Genomic DNA, 18,045 nt, shown 5'->3' with positions numbered 1-18,045 from the left:
GTAGTTTATTAGGCAGACAGGATTTAAATGAGATAGCAGCAAATACAAAACAATACATGGCAAAATGTTTATATTCGTATTATTCTTATGGTGAAGAGAATACTGCATGTAATTCACATTTCATCAGGTTCCATCTCTTCTCACAGGTAGGAAAAAATTCAGAACGTAGAGTTGGCCATATTGACAAACATCCCAAACAGTCTTACCAGTCGGATTTTCGTATTACATTGAAATTCTGCTACATTCGAAGATGAACAGTACGGAATTTGTATTTACTTCGTTGGATAATGTATGAAAATGCAGTGGTCGAAAATCGGGGCGGAGAAAAAAAGCTCTTCTTCCACCTTTTTTTTATTCATTTATTTACTGATGCAGAGGTTTTGGCACCAGTATTTATCTTTGTGCCTACAAAGCATGCCTGTGTAGTGCTACATATATTCGATGGCAGAAGTTAGTTGTGGCGGCACCTACCAACATTTTTCAGAACTTCCGCTTGCTTTGCACTCGATTCTAAGCCGCAGGCGGTTTTTTGGATTACAAAAACCGGAAAAAAAGTGCGGCTTAGATTCGAGTAAATACGGTATGTGGATCCAGCCCGTGAGCCACCAAAGGTTGCCCATGTCTGGTCTAATATGTCGAATACTTCTGGCTGATGAAGGAATGTGTCTAATGCTCATTGCACAAGATCTATTAAACCTCAGCTTTTGTCAAGAAACCATGGCCACCAGTAGTGGATGCTTTTTTTGTGTAACTGATGTTGTGAGGTCAGAATATCGTTTGTTTTTTATAAAGTACTACATTGTAACAGTAGCAGCAGATTCAAACGTCTTGGTAAAGACATAAGACTTGCCGTGTCTGTGGATTTTTTTTTTTTTCCACCTTCTGAAACAGTGGTATATTTATTATTGTTTCAAATTAGGCTGGATTTCATGTTCCTTCCTCAAACTATGGATTTTCAATACTGGAAAGAGCTTACTGGGCGTGCTGCAAACATTTCCGTAGTAAACAAACACATCCTGTATCATGCTCATTAGAGTTTACATTTTTTCCTTACAATATTTTATGTTTCTGTAACTATCAACAGAGATGTGAAACAGGTATTCAAAGGAGTATAATTTGCCACAATGATATGTGTCATCATAGAAAGCAAAACACAAAGAATAGACAGTTCTCCAACAGTGACTCATTAGTGTTGCTGCACAGTGGTAGCAGATAGCATGGTGCTTGCTGGTGCACAAAAGAGGGTTTATAGAAACAAACGCTACACTGTTTTACAAACACATATTGAAAGTAAGAGTGTCCCAGGCTGTAGCAGTACTGCAGTGGAATGACTTGCTCTCATTCAGGCTCTAATGCAGTCAATAATAACAGATGCCAAAAGATTGGTTAACATTCTTTTTGCATCTGTATCTGCATCTACATCTACTTAGATACTCTGCAAGCCACCGTACACTGCATGGCACATGGTACCCAGTACAACTACTAGTCATTTGCATTCCTGTTCCACTCACAAGTAGAGAAAGGGAATAACAACCATCTATATGCCTCCATACGAGCTCTAATTTCTTGTACCTTATCTTCGTGGTCCTTATGCACAATGCATGCTGGCAACAGTAGAATCATTTGGCAGTCAGCTTCAAATGCCTGTTCTCTCACTCTCTCTATCAGTCTACATTTGGTGAAGATGATGTCACTGGAGATGGGAGAGGCAATGGACTCCAGGACATCACCCATGAAGAATAATAAAATAATCACTCCTTGTAAACATTATGGAACTAAAAAAATAAAACTGTAAATAGGAAACCTTGGTCACAGTCAACAACAAGTCAATTGTAATGTTATGTATTTAAGGCTCATCAATATAATTATTTTAAAGAAGCATTTGCAGAAATCCCTATTGGTTACTACATATAGTGTTCTTCATTGTGCCTGTGTAAGAATTTTATGCTGGAACATGTGTGAGCACATGGTGCTGTATTTCTACATACGGATCTAAGAAAAATCTACAGATGTATGAATGCAAAAGTTATTTTTATCAAAATAGGTTGCTTACACAATTAAACTTTGACATATTTGTTGTAAGGTGAAAACAATTCTTCTTCATCATCACTATTGAGGACCAAATCGCTCCTCGCAGTATCAGAGGGAGAATGACGTAAGTAAAGACTGTCTTTGTAGTCAGTGAAAACAGAGCCATAAATTGTAGTCACCCTTAAATGTACCACTGAAAGTAAGCTATTTTGTTATTCAGGAGTTATAAAATTTTTGATCTCCTGTAAAGAATTTCTGGAAAAAAATTGTTGAAAACAAGTATAAATGAAGGTAAGTATAGCTGCACCTTTTGAGTGTGTGCTACTGAAACATTATTAGTAGTAAACTAACAATGTGCATTCCACATGACGTTATATGACACACATAACTACATGAGTGGATGCAAACAGAATGGATTTTCAGCAAGAGCACTGTACCACCGCAAACTTCAAAACAGGGATTAATTTTGTTTTGTTCTACAAAGCTATACCTTGCAAGGCTTTGAAGGGCATTCATGCACATCTGTAAACTTAGAACATCAGGCAGAAAGAAAGATAAATTAATATCCATTCATTTTCCATGTTGCTAAAAATGTTAACCTTTCTATAGGTGATTTTGTATCTGACTATACACAATAAAAATTACAGAAATCAGGAAACTGAGTAATGGGTGGAAAAATAGGACATATCAACATCTAATGAGATGATTAAAACACTAAAAAAAATTCATGCCGTATCATTTAGTTCTACATGATGCATGCACCTGAATTTCAAAGTTTCATCTAAATCTTCGTAACAGAAGGCAGTCAATGACCACTTCCAATATAAAGTGAAACTTAGTGTGCTTTTTGAATAACTTACAAATAGTTTCTTTCACAATATGTTCACAATATTTCCAAGTTAACATTGTACCTGTTTAAAAAAAAATGAGCTAGCATAATAATCTTTGTACACTAAACTAATAAACAAGTGAGTATTTGCTCATAAAGTCACAGCTAACACTGAAAGTTAAGTTAATTGAATGCCTGATATTTACCTTCTTTGGCATCTGAGATGACTTAGGCCTCCTGTAAGTAGGGATGAATTTTTCCGCAGTTGACTGAACCCGTCGAATATCGAAGTCCTGATCCACACGACTCACAGTCTGTAACCTATTTTCCAAAATGTGTCATTTAAAAAGAAACTTGTAGTATGTTATGAAATTTGATATTATTGATCAGGCATTAATAATAGCGATAATACTATAAAGCATACAAGAAATATTATGAGCAGCACCAAACACTAACTACTAGATACAACCAAGCTGCAATATTGAAAGGATGAGCACAGAGCATTGTTATTTGACTGGAGGCTCTATGTGCAACAGGGACTCTTACAATGAACAAGGCCAAAGAAAAATATTGAAAAAAATTCTGGATTCCATCAACGAAAACAACTACTGAAGGCAACAGAATCACACGCTGTACATGGAGAAGATTACATGACAACTCAGAAAAGGAGAATTGCCTTTCATGGCCACATGACATGAATGAGACCTGGAAGGAAACAAAAAAGGACACTAACCCAATTTCAATATAAGAAAACCAAATGGACATGATTTCCAGAAGTTGAAATAGATCTTTGAGAACTGGAAATTTCTGCTAAAGCTACCCATGGACATAATCCACTTAAGAAGCATCTAAAAACACAAAACACATAGAGGGTTCTGCGGAAAGCTAGAGCTGAAGACTGGGAAGGCACGGACCCAAGAGATAAAAGAACATCACCAGAAATGAATGAAGGAACAATAGGTGGCAATTAAAGCTCGGAAAAAGAAGCAGTTGAACTGGTGTCATCCCTAGCTGCCTGAAATGACGAAGACGGCAATAATTAATATACGTAACTGATCTGTTACCATTTATGGCTAGTTTGTGCTCTTCTCTTGAAGTGTTTTTGGTTGAGGATGTCCATACAAAGGTAAAAGGTACAGAGTTGACCCTTGCATTTTTTGCAGTTGATGTGCAATATATGATACAAAACAGGGCAGAAAATGAGCATTCCATATGCTTTTAGGTTCCCTATGTTAGTCGCTCAAGTACTTCTTAACTAATAGAACCCAATACATTGTTCTTGACAGCGAGTGTTCATCAGAGATAAGGATATCACCAGGAGTGCCCCAGGCAACTATGATAGGATCCCTGCTATTTTTCTACATACAGAAATGATTTGGTGGGCAAAGTATGCAGCAGTCTGCAGCTTTTTCCTGATGGTACTGTGGTGTATAGGAAGGTGTTGTCATTGGGTGAATGTAGGAGGATACAAGATGACAAAAATTTCTAATTGGTGTGAGGAATGGCAATTAGCTCTAAATGTATAAAAATGTAAATTAATGCAGATGACAGAGTGACATCGATTAAATACCTATGTGTAACATTGCAAATCAATATAAAGCAAACCGTGTATAGGACACTAATGCAAGCCATTGTTGAGTATTGTTCGAGTGTTTGGATTCCGTACCAAGTCACATTAAATAAAGACATCGAAGCAATTCAGAGGTGTGCTGCTACATTTGTTACCAGTAGGTCTGCACAATAAGCAAGTATTACTGAGATGCTGCGGTAACTGAGACAGGAATGACTGGAGGGAAGACAACATTCTTTTCAAGAAGCACTACTGAGAAAATTTAGAGAACTGTCATTTGACACTGACTGCAGAACGATTCTTCTGCCGCCAAAGTACATTATCATGAAGATAAAATTACAGAGGTTAAGATTTGTTCAGAGGTATACAGACAGTAGTTTTTCCCTCACCCTACTTGTGATTACAACAGCAAAGAAAATGACTCCACCATGCATCATACAGTAGTTTGCAGAGAATATATGTGTAGATGTAGAAAATGAAAGTACAGTAACATATGTAACCACTACCTATGAAAAAATATTTCAAAAATGTATAAATTTTCTTCATGACTACTTTGCTAATGACATGCTGTGAAAACGAAAAAAAAAGGTGCAAAAACCAATCTGTAAAAATGCATTGTCACTAGCAACTTAATTTTCAGGAAAGCAACTGAGACAAACCAAACAAAATGCACACTTTACTTTTATGCCTACAATACATAAACAACTATAAACTTTGTACTACACTGTACAGAAATAAATTTGACCAACAGAAGATGACACATAGGTGCTGAAACATGTCTGGGTGACTAAAAAGAAATAACTACTGTTTTGCATAATCCAGATTTTATAATGTACATAATATGCAACAAAATATTTGTTGGATTGCATAAGGCACAAGCATACAATACAGATCACTGCACACGGCCACAACCTATACTCTGTATTCAAATTCATGGGCTTCACCAACTCTCAACAACATCATCACCTTTCAACCTAATCTGGGTCTAGAACTATACTACAATCAGTTGTGGTGGTGGTGGTGGTTTTTTGTGTGTGTGTGTGTGTGTGTGTGTGTGGATGTATCAGATGCAGCAGAGATATGTTCAGTGCCTGACATACATAAAAATGCAAAAGTGACTTTGGCAGTACCAATCCTTTGAAATGAATGTTTGATCACAGCATATGATATACCACACAAGGAAATGGGGCCTGAGAAATTCTTGTTTCAAATGGCTCTAAGCACAACTACTTAAACCTACCTAACCTAAGGACATCACACACACCCATGCCCAAGGCAGCATTCGAATCTGCGACCGTAGCAGCCTCGTGGTTCCGGACTGAAGTGCCTAGAAGCTCGGCCACCGCGGCCTGCCGAGAAACTCTTGCTTGTTTATCAACAAGATATCGTGCTGGTTTTGAGTGGTGGTGGTGGTGGTGTTGGGAGAGGGTTACTTCTGGAATATAATGGGTTCACTGAGACTCATTTTATTTTGATTACTGAGTGTCATTGCAAAAGCCAGTTTGAAAAAAACTTGCACACTTCTGTCCACGATAATGTGTCCTTTGTGGAGTAAGGAAAGTCAGAAATTGGTAGAAGAACTTAAAACTACATTCAACCAACATGGATTCAGCTAAGCATTTTGAGGCACACTGATGGCATCTATTTACAATTTAGATCTTCCACTTACGCATACCAGAAAATTATGGACGCTTGTCGAAAAGGTACTATTCACATTTATCTCAGGATCTTGTGCCAGTTTCCTGAGATAACACTACGTTGTTGCATTTTATAAAGAATTAGATTCAATCATACATGACACTACATGTCTGTACCATGACTTTTTCCCAGTCCTTGCACTCTGCACTAATTATTTGCCATCCAATGAGGCTAAATGTGTTACCTATTCCATCCCTGTTGTTCTTACCTCTGTTCTTCACTAGTCACATAGAGATCACCTGGTTTATGATACATATTGTGATTGTCATATGCTTTCTTGCAATAAAATAATGCATCACACGTGGTGCATTTTATTAAATCTCTGAAACAAAACAGAAAATGCCACTTTCGTTTTAACCGACTAAAGTTAGTAATATTTATTCTTTCAATTATTGGTTTAACTACTTACTCGGGCACACTATTCCTCTCTGCCTCTGAATGTTGGCGTTCTAAATGTTTTTGCAAATTGAACTTCATAATATATTCAAATCCACATAAATGACAATAGTAGACAGACTGTGCTTCTCCTGCATTATTAAGTTTTATCTTCTTACTTGGAGGAGGAGTAGCCACTGGTTGAAAGAAAGCTACAATTCTGGGAACATAGAGAAAACAAATCACAATAATAATTATCATTAAATACAAATGAACTAATTTTCTAATAAGGTTCACTTTGTCCCCAACACTTTCCAGTAACACATCTTGACAAGATCATTGTTAGCGACACACAAAGAATTAATACCTGAAATATCATTCCCTTATCTTACAGTATTAACATCAGACTTCTTTTCATCTGTAAAATACTCATGCATCTCACAAAGAACATGATAAAATTATACAGTAAGCTGATGGAGTGATACCATATGTGAAGCACACATGCCATGCTTTTTCATATACATTTGGTATTATTCCAACACATAATCTACACTGGGAGATAATTAGATTGATGTTTTTGACTTGATCTATAAAGAATACTGTGACAGTTCATTTAGCGCAACACCTGCTACAAAACGAAAACATTCAGACTCAGTTCTAGTCTCAAACAAAGTTGTAATATATTGCATTGATTTATCTTCTAGAATGGCATTCCACCTCATAATGAGAATTTCCCTACGACAAGGAGACGGAATGACTGGCCAGTGCTTATATCCAGGAGAGGGACCAGAGATTGGGGATGTGGTGGGGTGGGGTCCGATGGGGTGGGGTGGCTGGAGAGGAGGGAGGGAGGGGGAGGGAGGGAGAGAGGGGTAGGGGGAGGGAGGGAGGGGGGGGGGGAGAGAGAGAGAGAGAGAGAGAGAGAGAGAGAGAGAGAGAGAGAGAGAGAGAGAGAGAGAGAGAGAGAGAGAGAGGAGGGGGAAGGGGATATTAGTCTCTGTTAACAAATTCTCTTTCTTGGGTGTTAGAATTTCATTACTTATCAAATTACTTATTTTCATTTTTTTCCTCTTTTCTCTTTTATAATGACCCCCCCCCCCCCCAATCTCGTTCCTCCTTTTTCTATTACGTCTTAATTGCGTTATCCATTCCACTTTCACTTTCTCTTTATTTTTAATACATCTTGACTTCACTCAGGCCCTCTATCATCTCTGAACTGAAGCTGAGAAATTATGTGCAAAAGTACTATGTTTCATCCCCTACTCTTTCTCTGACACTCTCTCTTTTCTCTTAGCCTCATCTCTACCTCACAACAGATGGATCCCATACTAGGATCAGCCTGCCAAATTTTTCCAATCTTCCCCAGTCAATCCTGCTTCCATCCACGGAGAAGGAAATATTCAGTCTTAAGTCTCGTTTGAAGCAGCTCTCCATGCTGGTCTATTCTGTGCACATCTCATCATCTCTGAAAAACTACTGCAACCTACATTCATCTGAATCTGCTTACTGCTTGCATGCCTAGATCTCCTCCTACAATGTTTACTCCTCACACTTCTGTCCATTACCATATCGTCTACCCTTTGATGTCTCAGCACATGTACTTTCAACCGCCCCCATTTTTTACTCATGGTATGACACAAATTTCTTTTTCACCTCAATTTGATTTAATATGCCCATTAACAAATAAAAAATTAGTTTCCATTTACCACACCAATAGCAACATGAAAGACATTGCCATGTAACACACTATTGAAATGAAATAACGGAGGTTCAAATTCCAGGCACATTAGAAATGCACACAACACAGGTAATTATAATACATAAATAAACTCACAAATTAAAGACTACATAAATGTAAAAGGAAATAGGAATAGACAGGTACAGAAAAAAGAAGGGGCAAAGAGACGGCAGATAGAGAGAAAAGGTACAAGCAAAGGGATGCAAAGCTTGTGAAACCTCTCCATAAATAATGTGCAAATAGGTTTGAGGATGTAAGGATGAGAGCACAGCATAAACTACCATTAAGATATGTTGAGATTACACAGATGTTAGGTTTGTGCCATAGAATCCAGAAAACTGTGGAACTTTGTAAACACTAAACTCAACTCTCTAGTTATAAGTGTTTTTTGTGATTAATTACTTGGTTTACAATGATAATATACAATTTTTGCAGAAAAAGACCTTCCTAAGCTTTCTGAAGAACTTGCAAATTAGGTCATAGGGGGGTGGGGTGGGGTAGGGTGCGGTGGGGTGGGATGCGTTGCGGTGGGGAGGGGAGGGGAGGGGAGGGGAGGGGACGGGAGGGGTGGGGTGGGTGGGGTAGGGTGGAAAGCTGGGTCCGAGTGATCCACAAGGAGGTTGAGATGAAAGATAGCTTCATTGGTTTCAGTGACAGCTTACCTTCTAGCAGCCATAGCCCTCTAAATAGAAACAATTCCGCATGCAGAGGGCAATGGATACAATACTAATTTTGGTGTAAATTGGGAGTGTGTGTTCAGATGCAGACACCAATTTTGCATATGTTGGAGGTTGAGTACAGTGTACCACAGTGATATGATAGTTTGTAAAACATGTTCAAAATGTCCCTCCACTATTAGGAAATAAGATTTAGTTAGCACAATTCCACTAAAACTTCTGTTGACAGGCATGCCAGATGCTACATGTATATCTCTCTCTCTCTCTCTCTCTCTCTCTCTCTTCTACTTTGTGCCTTCCTCTGTCTTCTGAATACTGGTAACCATTGCAAAGAGCAATTCTATCTTCAGAGCCAACTTGTAAACATCGCATGTATTGTTAATCTGTGCAATGACAGTAAATCTGTCTAATCATCACATTTCTGAGTAATAGGCTTAGTTAATAGATGTGATGCATATTTCATCAAAGCATATGACTACAACAAACAATGCTGCTGCAGGCAATCAGCAAAATTATCTTTATTGTTACACACTGAGAACATTTGCACTATGCGATAGAATAGTTCATGGTATATATAGTACTCTGAAATGCAGTTACATTTCACATCTCCATGCATCTGAACCCCATTCCTTCCGAATGGGAATGCGGTGCCACCATTACAGAATGAGTGCCTTACTTTTTTGCTTACTGCCAAAGTACAGGGTGTTCTACATACAATGCAAGTTCTATGTCCAACAATACATGTGTACAATAACGGAGAGGCAGGTTCCTATTGTCAAATGCCATTGCTTTACAAGGTTCCTATTTGAATTTGTGCACAGTTCTATGAGAAGATGCTACTGACACTGATGTAGTGATTTTGTTGGGCTTCATAAAGGCTGTCATTCACTTGTCTAGTCTGGCCAAAACCAATACAGTCTGACGTTCAGGCTGGGGTCTATGAGGGAACTGGCACCTGTATCCCTGGTACTGGTTCCTGGGATCTGTATTAGGATTCCGACTCATCTGATTGAATCAGAATCATAGTTGATCACAGATTTGTGGGAACCTGTGATGGAATATTATGATCTTAGTTTTACTGAAACCTGACACTGGTGCTGAGACCAACTTTCATATAGCTGTGTTGTTACAATCAGAAGATTCTCAGTGATAACAGAGGTTGTGGTTCCTTTGATGTGGTTGCATTTAGATATATGCTGATGATCCAAATCTACAGGTAGTTCTGCTTTAACTATCCTGGCTGAACATAAAGATTGCATAGATGCTACATATTACAGACAAATAATTGCATTAGTGGGTAATGTGGCTCAAAGATACACCATCACTAAATTAAACTGACTCTATGCTAGGATTTCATGGAAGTCACTAAAGCTTCACTGTAATGTGGCCTTTTCACCGAAAATGGATGAGCTGCTCAACAAAAACACTGAAATATTTAGTACAATATGCAATTGGAATCCTACTCACATTTTGATTTCTAGGTTCAGTAAACTCTACATGTCATTTCACAACCAAACTTGTTCAGACAGTTGAATTTCTTAAAAAGAATTAACTAACATGTTACCTATAATAGACCAGGACATCAGGTAAACTGATTATGCCTGGACTCATATGTAGGGACTGTCAAGAAAACTGTAATAGATATGACAGACGTTAACTTTGATTCACAATTAAGAATAGCTTGTGCGCAGAACAATAATAGACTTTCATTCACCTGAGACATATTCAGAAATGACAAGAAAGAAATAACGGAAAATCAAGGATGGAATAATGGCAATTTTATGAAATGGATAGATTGCTACATACCATACAGCAGAGCTGAGCAAAGTTATAGTCCTAATAAATCCATTCAAAAAAGATTTCCTAAAACTAAAATTCAAGTTGTATGCTAACAAATTTCTTTTCACAAAAATTCTTTTATTGCTATTGCCAACCTGCACTTTATAATCCCTCTACTTTGGACACTGTCAGCTATTTTTCTGCCCAATCAGCAAAACTCATCCACTACTTTTAGTGTATCATTTTCTAATCGAATTCGCTTATCATCACCTGATTTCATTCAACTACATTTCACTACCCTTTCTGTTTTACTTTGGTAGGTATCCACTGCTATCTCCCCAGTATTCCGATGCTGCTGACAGAATTACAATGTCACTAGCAAAATTCAAAGTTTTTATTTCTTAATGATTTTTATTTCTTGATGACTTGCATTTCTTCTGCTTGAACTTTAATTCCTTTTCCAGATTTCTCAATGCTTTCATTTTATGCTTGCTTGGTTAATGTACAGTTTAAATACATGTGGGATAGGCTACAACTTTGTCTCACTTCCTTCTTAACCACTGTTTTCCTTCAATTTTTTTAGCTATGCAATTAACTATGCAGCCATGTGAGGTGGTGCAGTGGTTAGCACACTGGACTCGCATTCGGGGAGGACGACGGTTCAAACCCGTGTCCAGCCACCCTGATTTAGGTTTTCTGTGATTTCCCTAAATCACTTCAGGCAAATGCCAGGATGGTTCCTGAAAAAGGGCACAGCCGATTTCCTTCCCCATCCTTCTCTAATCCGAGCTCGTGTTACATCTCTAATGACCTCATGGTCGACGGGACGTTAAACACCAATCTCCTCCTCCTCCTCCTCCTCCTCCTAACTACGCAGTCTGTTTGATGTGATAATTCTTTAGTTAATGCCTGTAAGATGTCACTTTCATGAAATTGGATTAAAAAAGGAGACACATAACTAAAATACTGATAAAATAATAACAAGGAAAAGGGGCAGGGAATTGTGTCAAGTGCAGGGACAGTTGTATGTGGGGCTCCCAGGGACTCAAACTCTACCCTCCACCCATCTACATTAAATGCATAAAGTACCGTTGAAAGGTTGCCTTAAATCTAGGTCAACAGAGATCAAACATCATCGCATGTGTGGGTTCTTAAGCTGGAGCATCCCTGGGGCCACAATTTCAGCGAAAGGCATTCCCTCCATCCTACCAGCTGCTCAGATTTCTTATAGTCTTTGTCAAGATCACAGGTAAGCAGCAACCTACCTGCCTGGCAACTCCCTTTAACCATTCCAAATGAATATGCATGTCATTTAAATAAGAGAGACTATTTCTGCATACTCAAAACATAAAAAAACATATTGCAGCCTCCTGCAGCTTAAGCATCCTTTGCTTGCTATCCTTCCAAAAGACTTCTTTCTGTCAACAATGACCATGGCAATGCACATAATTCGTACAAAAACTTTAATGTTATTTATCTTATCAAATAATATACTCCCAGTAACCTACTATCCACTACTGTCTTCCTCTGCCCACTATGACAACAAAACTTTGGAGCAGGAATGAACAGATATCACTTTGCACAGATATGCTGTAAATATCAGTCCCATACAGTGTCTGCTACAGTATTCATTCATAAACATGTTAGGAAGGACACTGAACTCACTAAGAAGAAATTATTATCCCCTATGAAAAGAATTTTGAACCATGAGTAAAGAGAGGCACTGCCATGCTTTAGCCACATTTCTTAGATGAATATCTTAAAGATGACCACTGTCAAGTAGTTTGAAAAAAATATGTACAGTGGTACATATGTGAAATTTTTTACTTTCTTGAATGACTTTTGGCATGTTTAAGCAAATTATCCCTTTGTGTCAAATTCTACTCATTGGAAATAAGGTAACCCTATTGCAATATCTCCATAGGCTTGTAACTTTGATCTTTAAGTCCCAATGTTATATTCCTTTAGGTGAGCTGTTACTATCCTCTCTACCTTTTTAGTCGTTACAGAAGAAACAGGAAAGACATAACTCATGAAATTTCACTGCGCATTGGGTTTTGAAACTTATAGATGCAGTATAGCATTGCTGACAAATACTACGAATGTGGACACAAAACAAGAGTGAAATACTGCTTTGTGATGGCACTATGGATGGAGGAAAGAGAGAAAGGGGGGGGGGATATCAAAGTTTTATCCTGAACAGAGAATATTCCACAGAGACAAACATTTTGGGTGTGCTACGCACATGGCTAGTGAGTTACAATTGAAATCACCACATGCCTGGGTATGAGTTTGCTGGATGCCTCTAAAACTTCAAGAAATATATCTGTATGAAGGCTTGTTATGAATGTTTCTTGCTGCCTGTTTGTGTGTCACTGCAGATTGTCTATTGATGAGTAGTAGTATGTTTTTGTTTCGGGATTAAAACCTAGAAATTAGTCACTTTTGACTCCAGGGAAACTCTGAGCAACTTGTTATAAACAAAATAGTGTAGTGACCAACTAATGAAAAGTTGCTAGAAAAAAGAAACAAATCATCCACGTACAAAAATTAGTTGTAGGTCTTGTAACTTAGGTAGAGTAGCACAGTGCAGACTGCTTTCGTCAGTTCATTCAGAGGACACACTTTGAGAAATCGCTGATTTCACATGCGCTGATTGTGAATCAGAGGTAAAAAGTGATGCAGTCATGTATCATATATAAACAAACAGCCCCAAATGTCGTATGTTGAAGGCCTCAAATTCCAAGCAAGGCAGAGTTCGGCAAAGTTCAAGAGGTCCAGTGACAGCTGCCTCAGATGGATGAGCTTACAGACGCTGTTTCACTCCTGTGCACAGTTGCTCGCAGACCAAGAAACACACGACCAAAAATCCTGCTTCACCTGTGATCTGAATTTGAGTTTCTGAAGTATGTATGTCATAACCCACGTTAGTTCATTACATATAAACCTTGTGTCAGTTGTGAAGTCCAGGCTTCGATTCCTGGCTGAGTTCCTTTACTAAGAGGTAAGGTGCCTTAGGCTGCTCCTACATTGCATCTGGATGTTGTCTGTTCCGATCCAGTCCGATGCCGGCGTTAGGTGGCTAATGCACGTGCCTACATTGGAGAGAGAGGCGCAGTACGACGTCGTCCGGTGTAGGACTGCCGGATTTGCCAACCAAACATGTTTGTTTCCAGTCCGGTGGTGCACCATGAGCGAACTGATCGACAAGTAATTTCTAATTCAGCTCGTGAGGAATGAGCCTTACTTGTGGGATCAGCGGATTAAAGACTACCATAAATGGGATACTAAGCGAGAACTGTGGGAATTTATTGGGGAGCAACTATCAGTAAAAGGTAAATATCAAAATTATGTTGCAATAGTTTTAATGCTTGCTTTCAAATCACTAATGTTATGACAAAACAGTACTAATTTCAATTATATCAGTTTTAACAGAACTGTTAAAAAGAAATAAGTTTTTAATTGCTAAAATATTATTCGATGCGTTCGTTTTGCTATGGAATGGCGCCAATCCCACTGAAGTAGGACTTGAATTTGTTTCTGATAATTTGAGCCTGTTGTGACAGTCTATTGAACGTTCTTGATGAATCACTTTCTTGACGTGGTGATGCACTTACGTCTTATAAATTTGCAGAGTTGAAGAAGTCACCACCTTCAAGGTCAATAATTATGTTGTGCAGTAAGCATATATATTTCACTACCTTCTACGCTTTGCCAGGTTCTGTTTCAATACATTTTCCCAGTGAACGCCACTTGACAGTCATGATACAAAAAACACACTCCACACGTCTTCTAGCCCTCGATAGCCTGTAACTGAAAACTTTTTCTTCATGTGAGAGATGTCATTTGGAATAAGACTTCATGAGATAAGTTTTCAAAGGATATGCATCATGTCCAAGCAACACAAATGGCATATCTGTAGTAATTCCTTCGACAAGTAAAGGTTGCGGTAGAGTAGCATGACAGTTCTCCAAGAATGCAGACACAGTAGAAGTTGCTCCATCACTCTGTTTTCCATAACCTCCCATATCTATAAAAATGAATCGGCAATGGTAGTCTGCCATAACTTGTAAAACTATTGAAATAAGCTTTTTGTAGTTAAAAAATGTAGTTCCACTTTGTTTTGGACATTTAATTTGGATATGCCTGCCATCAATGCATTCAACTGCATGAACAAAATTCCACTGCTCGTGGAATCCTCTCGCTATTTCTTCAAAATTTTTCGAGTCAAGAATGGGTAGATGTCACTCACAGAAATTCCTCAATATCTCATCCACAACAGCCGACACACACTTGTCTACTGTATAATTACTCAGTCGAACTGTTAGACACGAGGACCGAAAAGATATCTCTGTTGCTAAATATCTGAAACAGTGAAATGATATTGGAATATTACTCAAATGATGTGGGTAGCTACTGTTAGTGATATTTTAGGAATCTTAAATATACATAAACAATAACAGAAGATTTGTTCCAAGAACAGAGTACACCTCCTGTTCTGATTTTGTGAGATTTATGTTTCCTTTTTCAGGTCAACAGCCTCGGACAATGTGGCAGAACTTGCAAGACACTTTTAGGGGAAGAAAAAAAAAACACAACTTGACTCCAAGAGCGGTCAGGAAGCTACTGAATCTGATAAATGGCCCTATTTAAAAAGCATACTGTTTTTGAAAGACATTGTAACCACTGGTCCCAGCTCAGGAAACTTGCCTGCCACAGAGAAAGAGAATGAGCATTCTCCACGTGATCGAAGTCCCACCACCGCAAGTGTGAAAAGTACAAATGATGGTGAAATGTGTCTCTCTTCAGAAGAACAAGAGGTGTCTGCTTCTACATTGTCTTCTGTGAAAGCAGACAGAAACAGACCAAAACGTCATCTAAAAAAATATGATTATGATTCACAGGCTCTGGACATTGAGAAAAGAAAGACTGACATATTTGAGCAACATGTTTCTCGAAAACAGAAATATCAGGATGATGACGACTACTCCTTCTTCATGAGTTTATTGCCATCAGTCAAGCAACTGGATCAACTGGAGAAAATATGACTGCGTATGAAAATCTTGGGGGACATCATCAAAGCCTTAGAAGCTCACAACTTCAAAAATGATGAGAGATCGTCAAGTTTTATACAGACACACACTGGATGTCCTTTTCCATCGTTGCAACCGTCACCTTACCCATCACCAGCTGCATCTAATTATGCCTAAGATTTGTCTTTCTTTGTGAGTGTAGTTCAAATGTGTCCTCCTGCCCAACAACCTGATGGCAGTTCACTTTAACGGGGTGTCCCTAATGTACTGTTAATATGTTTTAATGTATAAACTAGACATTTATTTTCCACAATTTTCCTCATCACATTCAACGCTGATATTTGTAAGTCTTAAACCAAACAATTGTTTCATTGTGATTTTCAGATCACACATAAATACTTGTTAACAGTTGCTTATTTCCTAATATTACCTAATATTACTGTGAAAAAATGTTAACAAATATATGTTTATGTTAATAAATATATTTTATTGCAACTGATGCCACAATTTGTTTATAATATTCTAATATTATTTGACTAGTTATGCCACTCAAAATAACAAAAGCTCTCAGCTGTTTTTAACTTTGATTTACCTGATTGTGATAGCATGTTATACATTCCCTGAAGTTGGAATGGCAATTATATCGTCTCTTATGCCTTCAAGTATACAGTCAAACGTTTCTATAAAAATTGAAGTTCTTTGAACTTTACTGGAAAATTTCACAGTGACTGACAAGTTGCAAAAAATTCCCCTACAGATCCGTCCTCATTAAAACGATGAACCCAAGTCCTTTTCCTACGTCGTTCTTGTCTAGCAGCAGCCAACAAAAAACCATCATCCGAATCATTCGTGATAGCTTCTCAACAACTGCAACTGCTGACCTATAGTATGTAACTGAGTCCAGTGCTGAAACACATGAATGACGACAGTGCATTTGGTTGACTTTCAGTGTAATCTCTTCCTGTCCCACATGTGACAGGTGCGTGCAGATACTGGATTGGCTCAGACTCCATGTAGGCATTCATGTCGGACGACGCCGGAGCACATTTATCACCCTTCACTGGACTGGATAACTTCCGGATGCAATGTAGGTGCAGCCTTAGAGTATGGAAGACAGAATTTTCTCTAACCAGCAAGCTCCATCTTAGGATGAATCGGCTTGAGCTTTTTAGGTATATAAGGTACAGTGCACAGGTAGAGTAGTGCTTTTTAGCGCACAGCAGATGTGAGGCACGAAGAAGTCGAGAATAAGTCACAGTCTCCTACTGAAGAATTACGAGACTGCAGCAAGCAGTAACTTACTTTGGGCATATAATTATGACAGAAGGATTAAAACCCAAACCACAAAAGATGATCATGATAAAAGAATATCCAAGACCCAGCACCACAAAGCGATTCAAGAACTTGTTAGGAATCATGTCATTTTATCATCATTATCATGGACTTCAGTAAGACAGCGAAACATTACATGAATTACTGAAAAAAAGGAGCAAATTATGAGTAGTTGACTCAGCAGGATGCAGCTACCCAGGAATTAAAAGAAAAAATAGTTAGCTCCCTGATCTTACAGTATCCTGATTTTACGAAGCAGCTCATAATTACAATGAATTCTAGCAAGCATTTTCAATGCCATACTGAGTAAAGTAGAATTAAGACAGGATTTGCCAGCAGCTTTGGCTGAACTGCACCGGGAAAGAATATAATATGATCTACAGAAGACAATTCATTGTATGTACTGACTACAAACCCTTGAAATGGTTGGCACATACAAGTGATCCACCATCAAGATGAATGAAATTCAAAATAAAACTGATAGAATACGACTCTACGAAAATATAGAAAGAAGGATCACAAAACACAGGAGCAGATGGATTGTCACGGATACCAGAAGACCCAGCTGCAGTCATTAGGAACATGGAAGAAGTCAGTGAAGAACAACAAGATGACCAGCAACCAATGATTAGTGAAGAGGAGAAGTGAGCCAGTCTGAAGCAATTTCATAATTTGCCAATAGGTGGACACTAAGGAATCAGCCACACATTATAAGGTATAGATAATGCACAGGTATGAGTGGAAAGTTGCGAGACCTGCCAGAAGAACACGATTACACAGAATAAGGAGAAGATGCCCTTAGTGCTGACCGAAATACCCGATCAGGCATTCACTCATTACGATATCGACATAGTCGCACCACTTAAAGTAAAAGAAAAAGGATACAGATACATCCTAAGGTTTAACGATGTTCTCACAAAATTTTTGTAGCACAGCCTGTAGCACTACATGATGTTGACACAATAGCACAAGTCTTAGTACAA

General features: G+C 38.3%; 1 protein-coding gene across 1 annotated transcript in view; it reads right to left on the bottom strand.

The window, feature by feature from the left end:
• The window catches only part of LOC126198404 (PR domain zinc finger protein 5-like), a 50,523-nt gene that overhangs the window by 17,013 nt on the left and 15,465 nt on the right, over window positions 1-18,045 (bottom strand). The window contains exons 3-5 of the mRNA XM_049934718.1: window positions 6,538-6,723; window positions 6,337-6,450; window positions 3,067-3,181 (exon numbers count right to left, since the gene is read on the bottom strand). Coding sequence (XP_049790675.1) covers window positions 3,067-3,181; window positions 6,337-6,450; window positions 6,538-6,723 — 415 coding nt within the window. The remainder of the gene's footprint in view (window positions 1-3,066; window positions 3,182-6,336; window positions 6,451-6,537; window positions 6,724-18,045) is intronic.

This window comes from Schistocerca nitens, chromosome 1, assembly GCF_023898315.1.
Source record: "Schistocerca nitens isolate TAMUIC-IGC-003100 chromosome 1, iqSchNite1.1, whole genome shotgun sequence".
Lineage (NCBI taxonomy): Eukaryota > Metazoa > Arthropoda > Insecta > Orthoptera > Acrididae > Schistocerca > Schistocerca nitens.
This window is presented reverse-complemented; position numbering and strand designations above follow the sequence as displayed.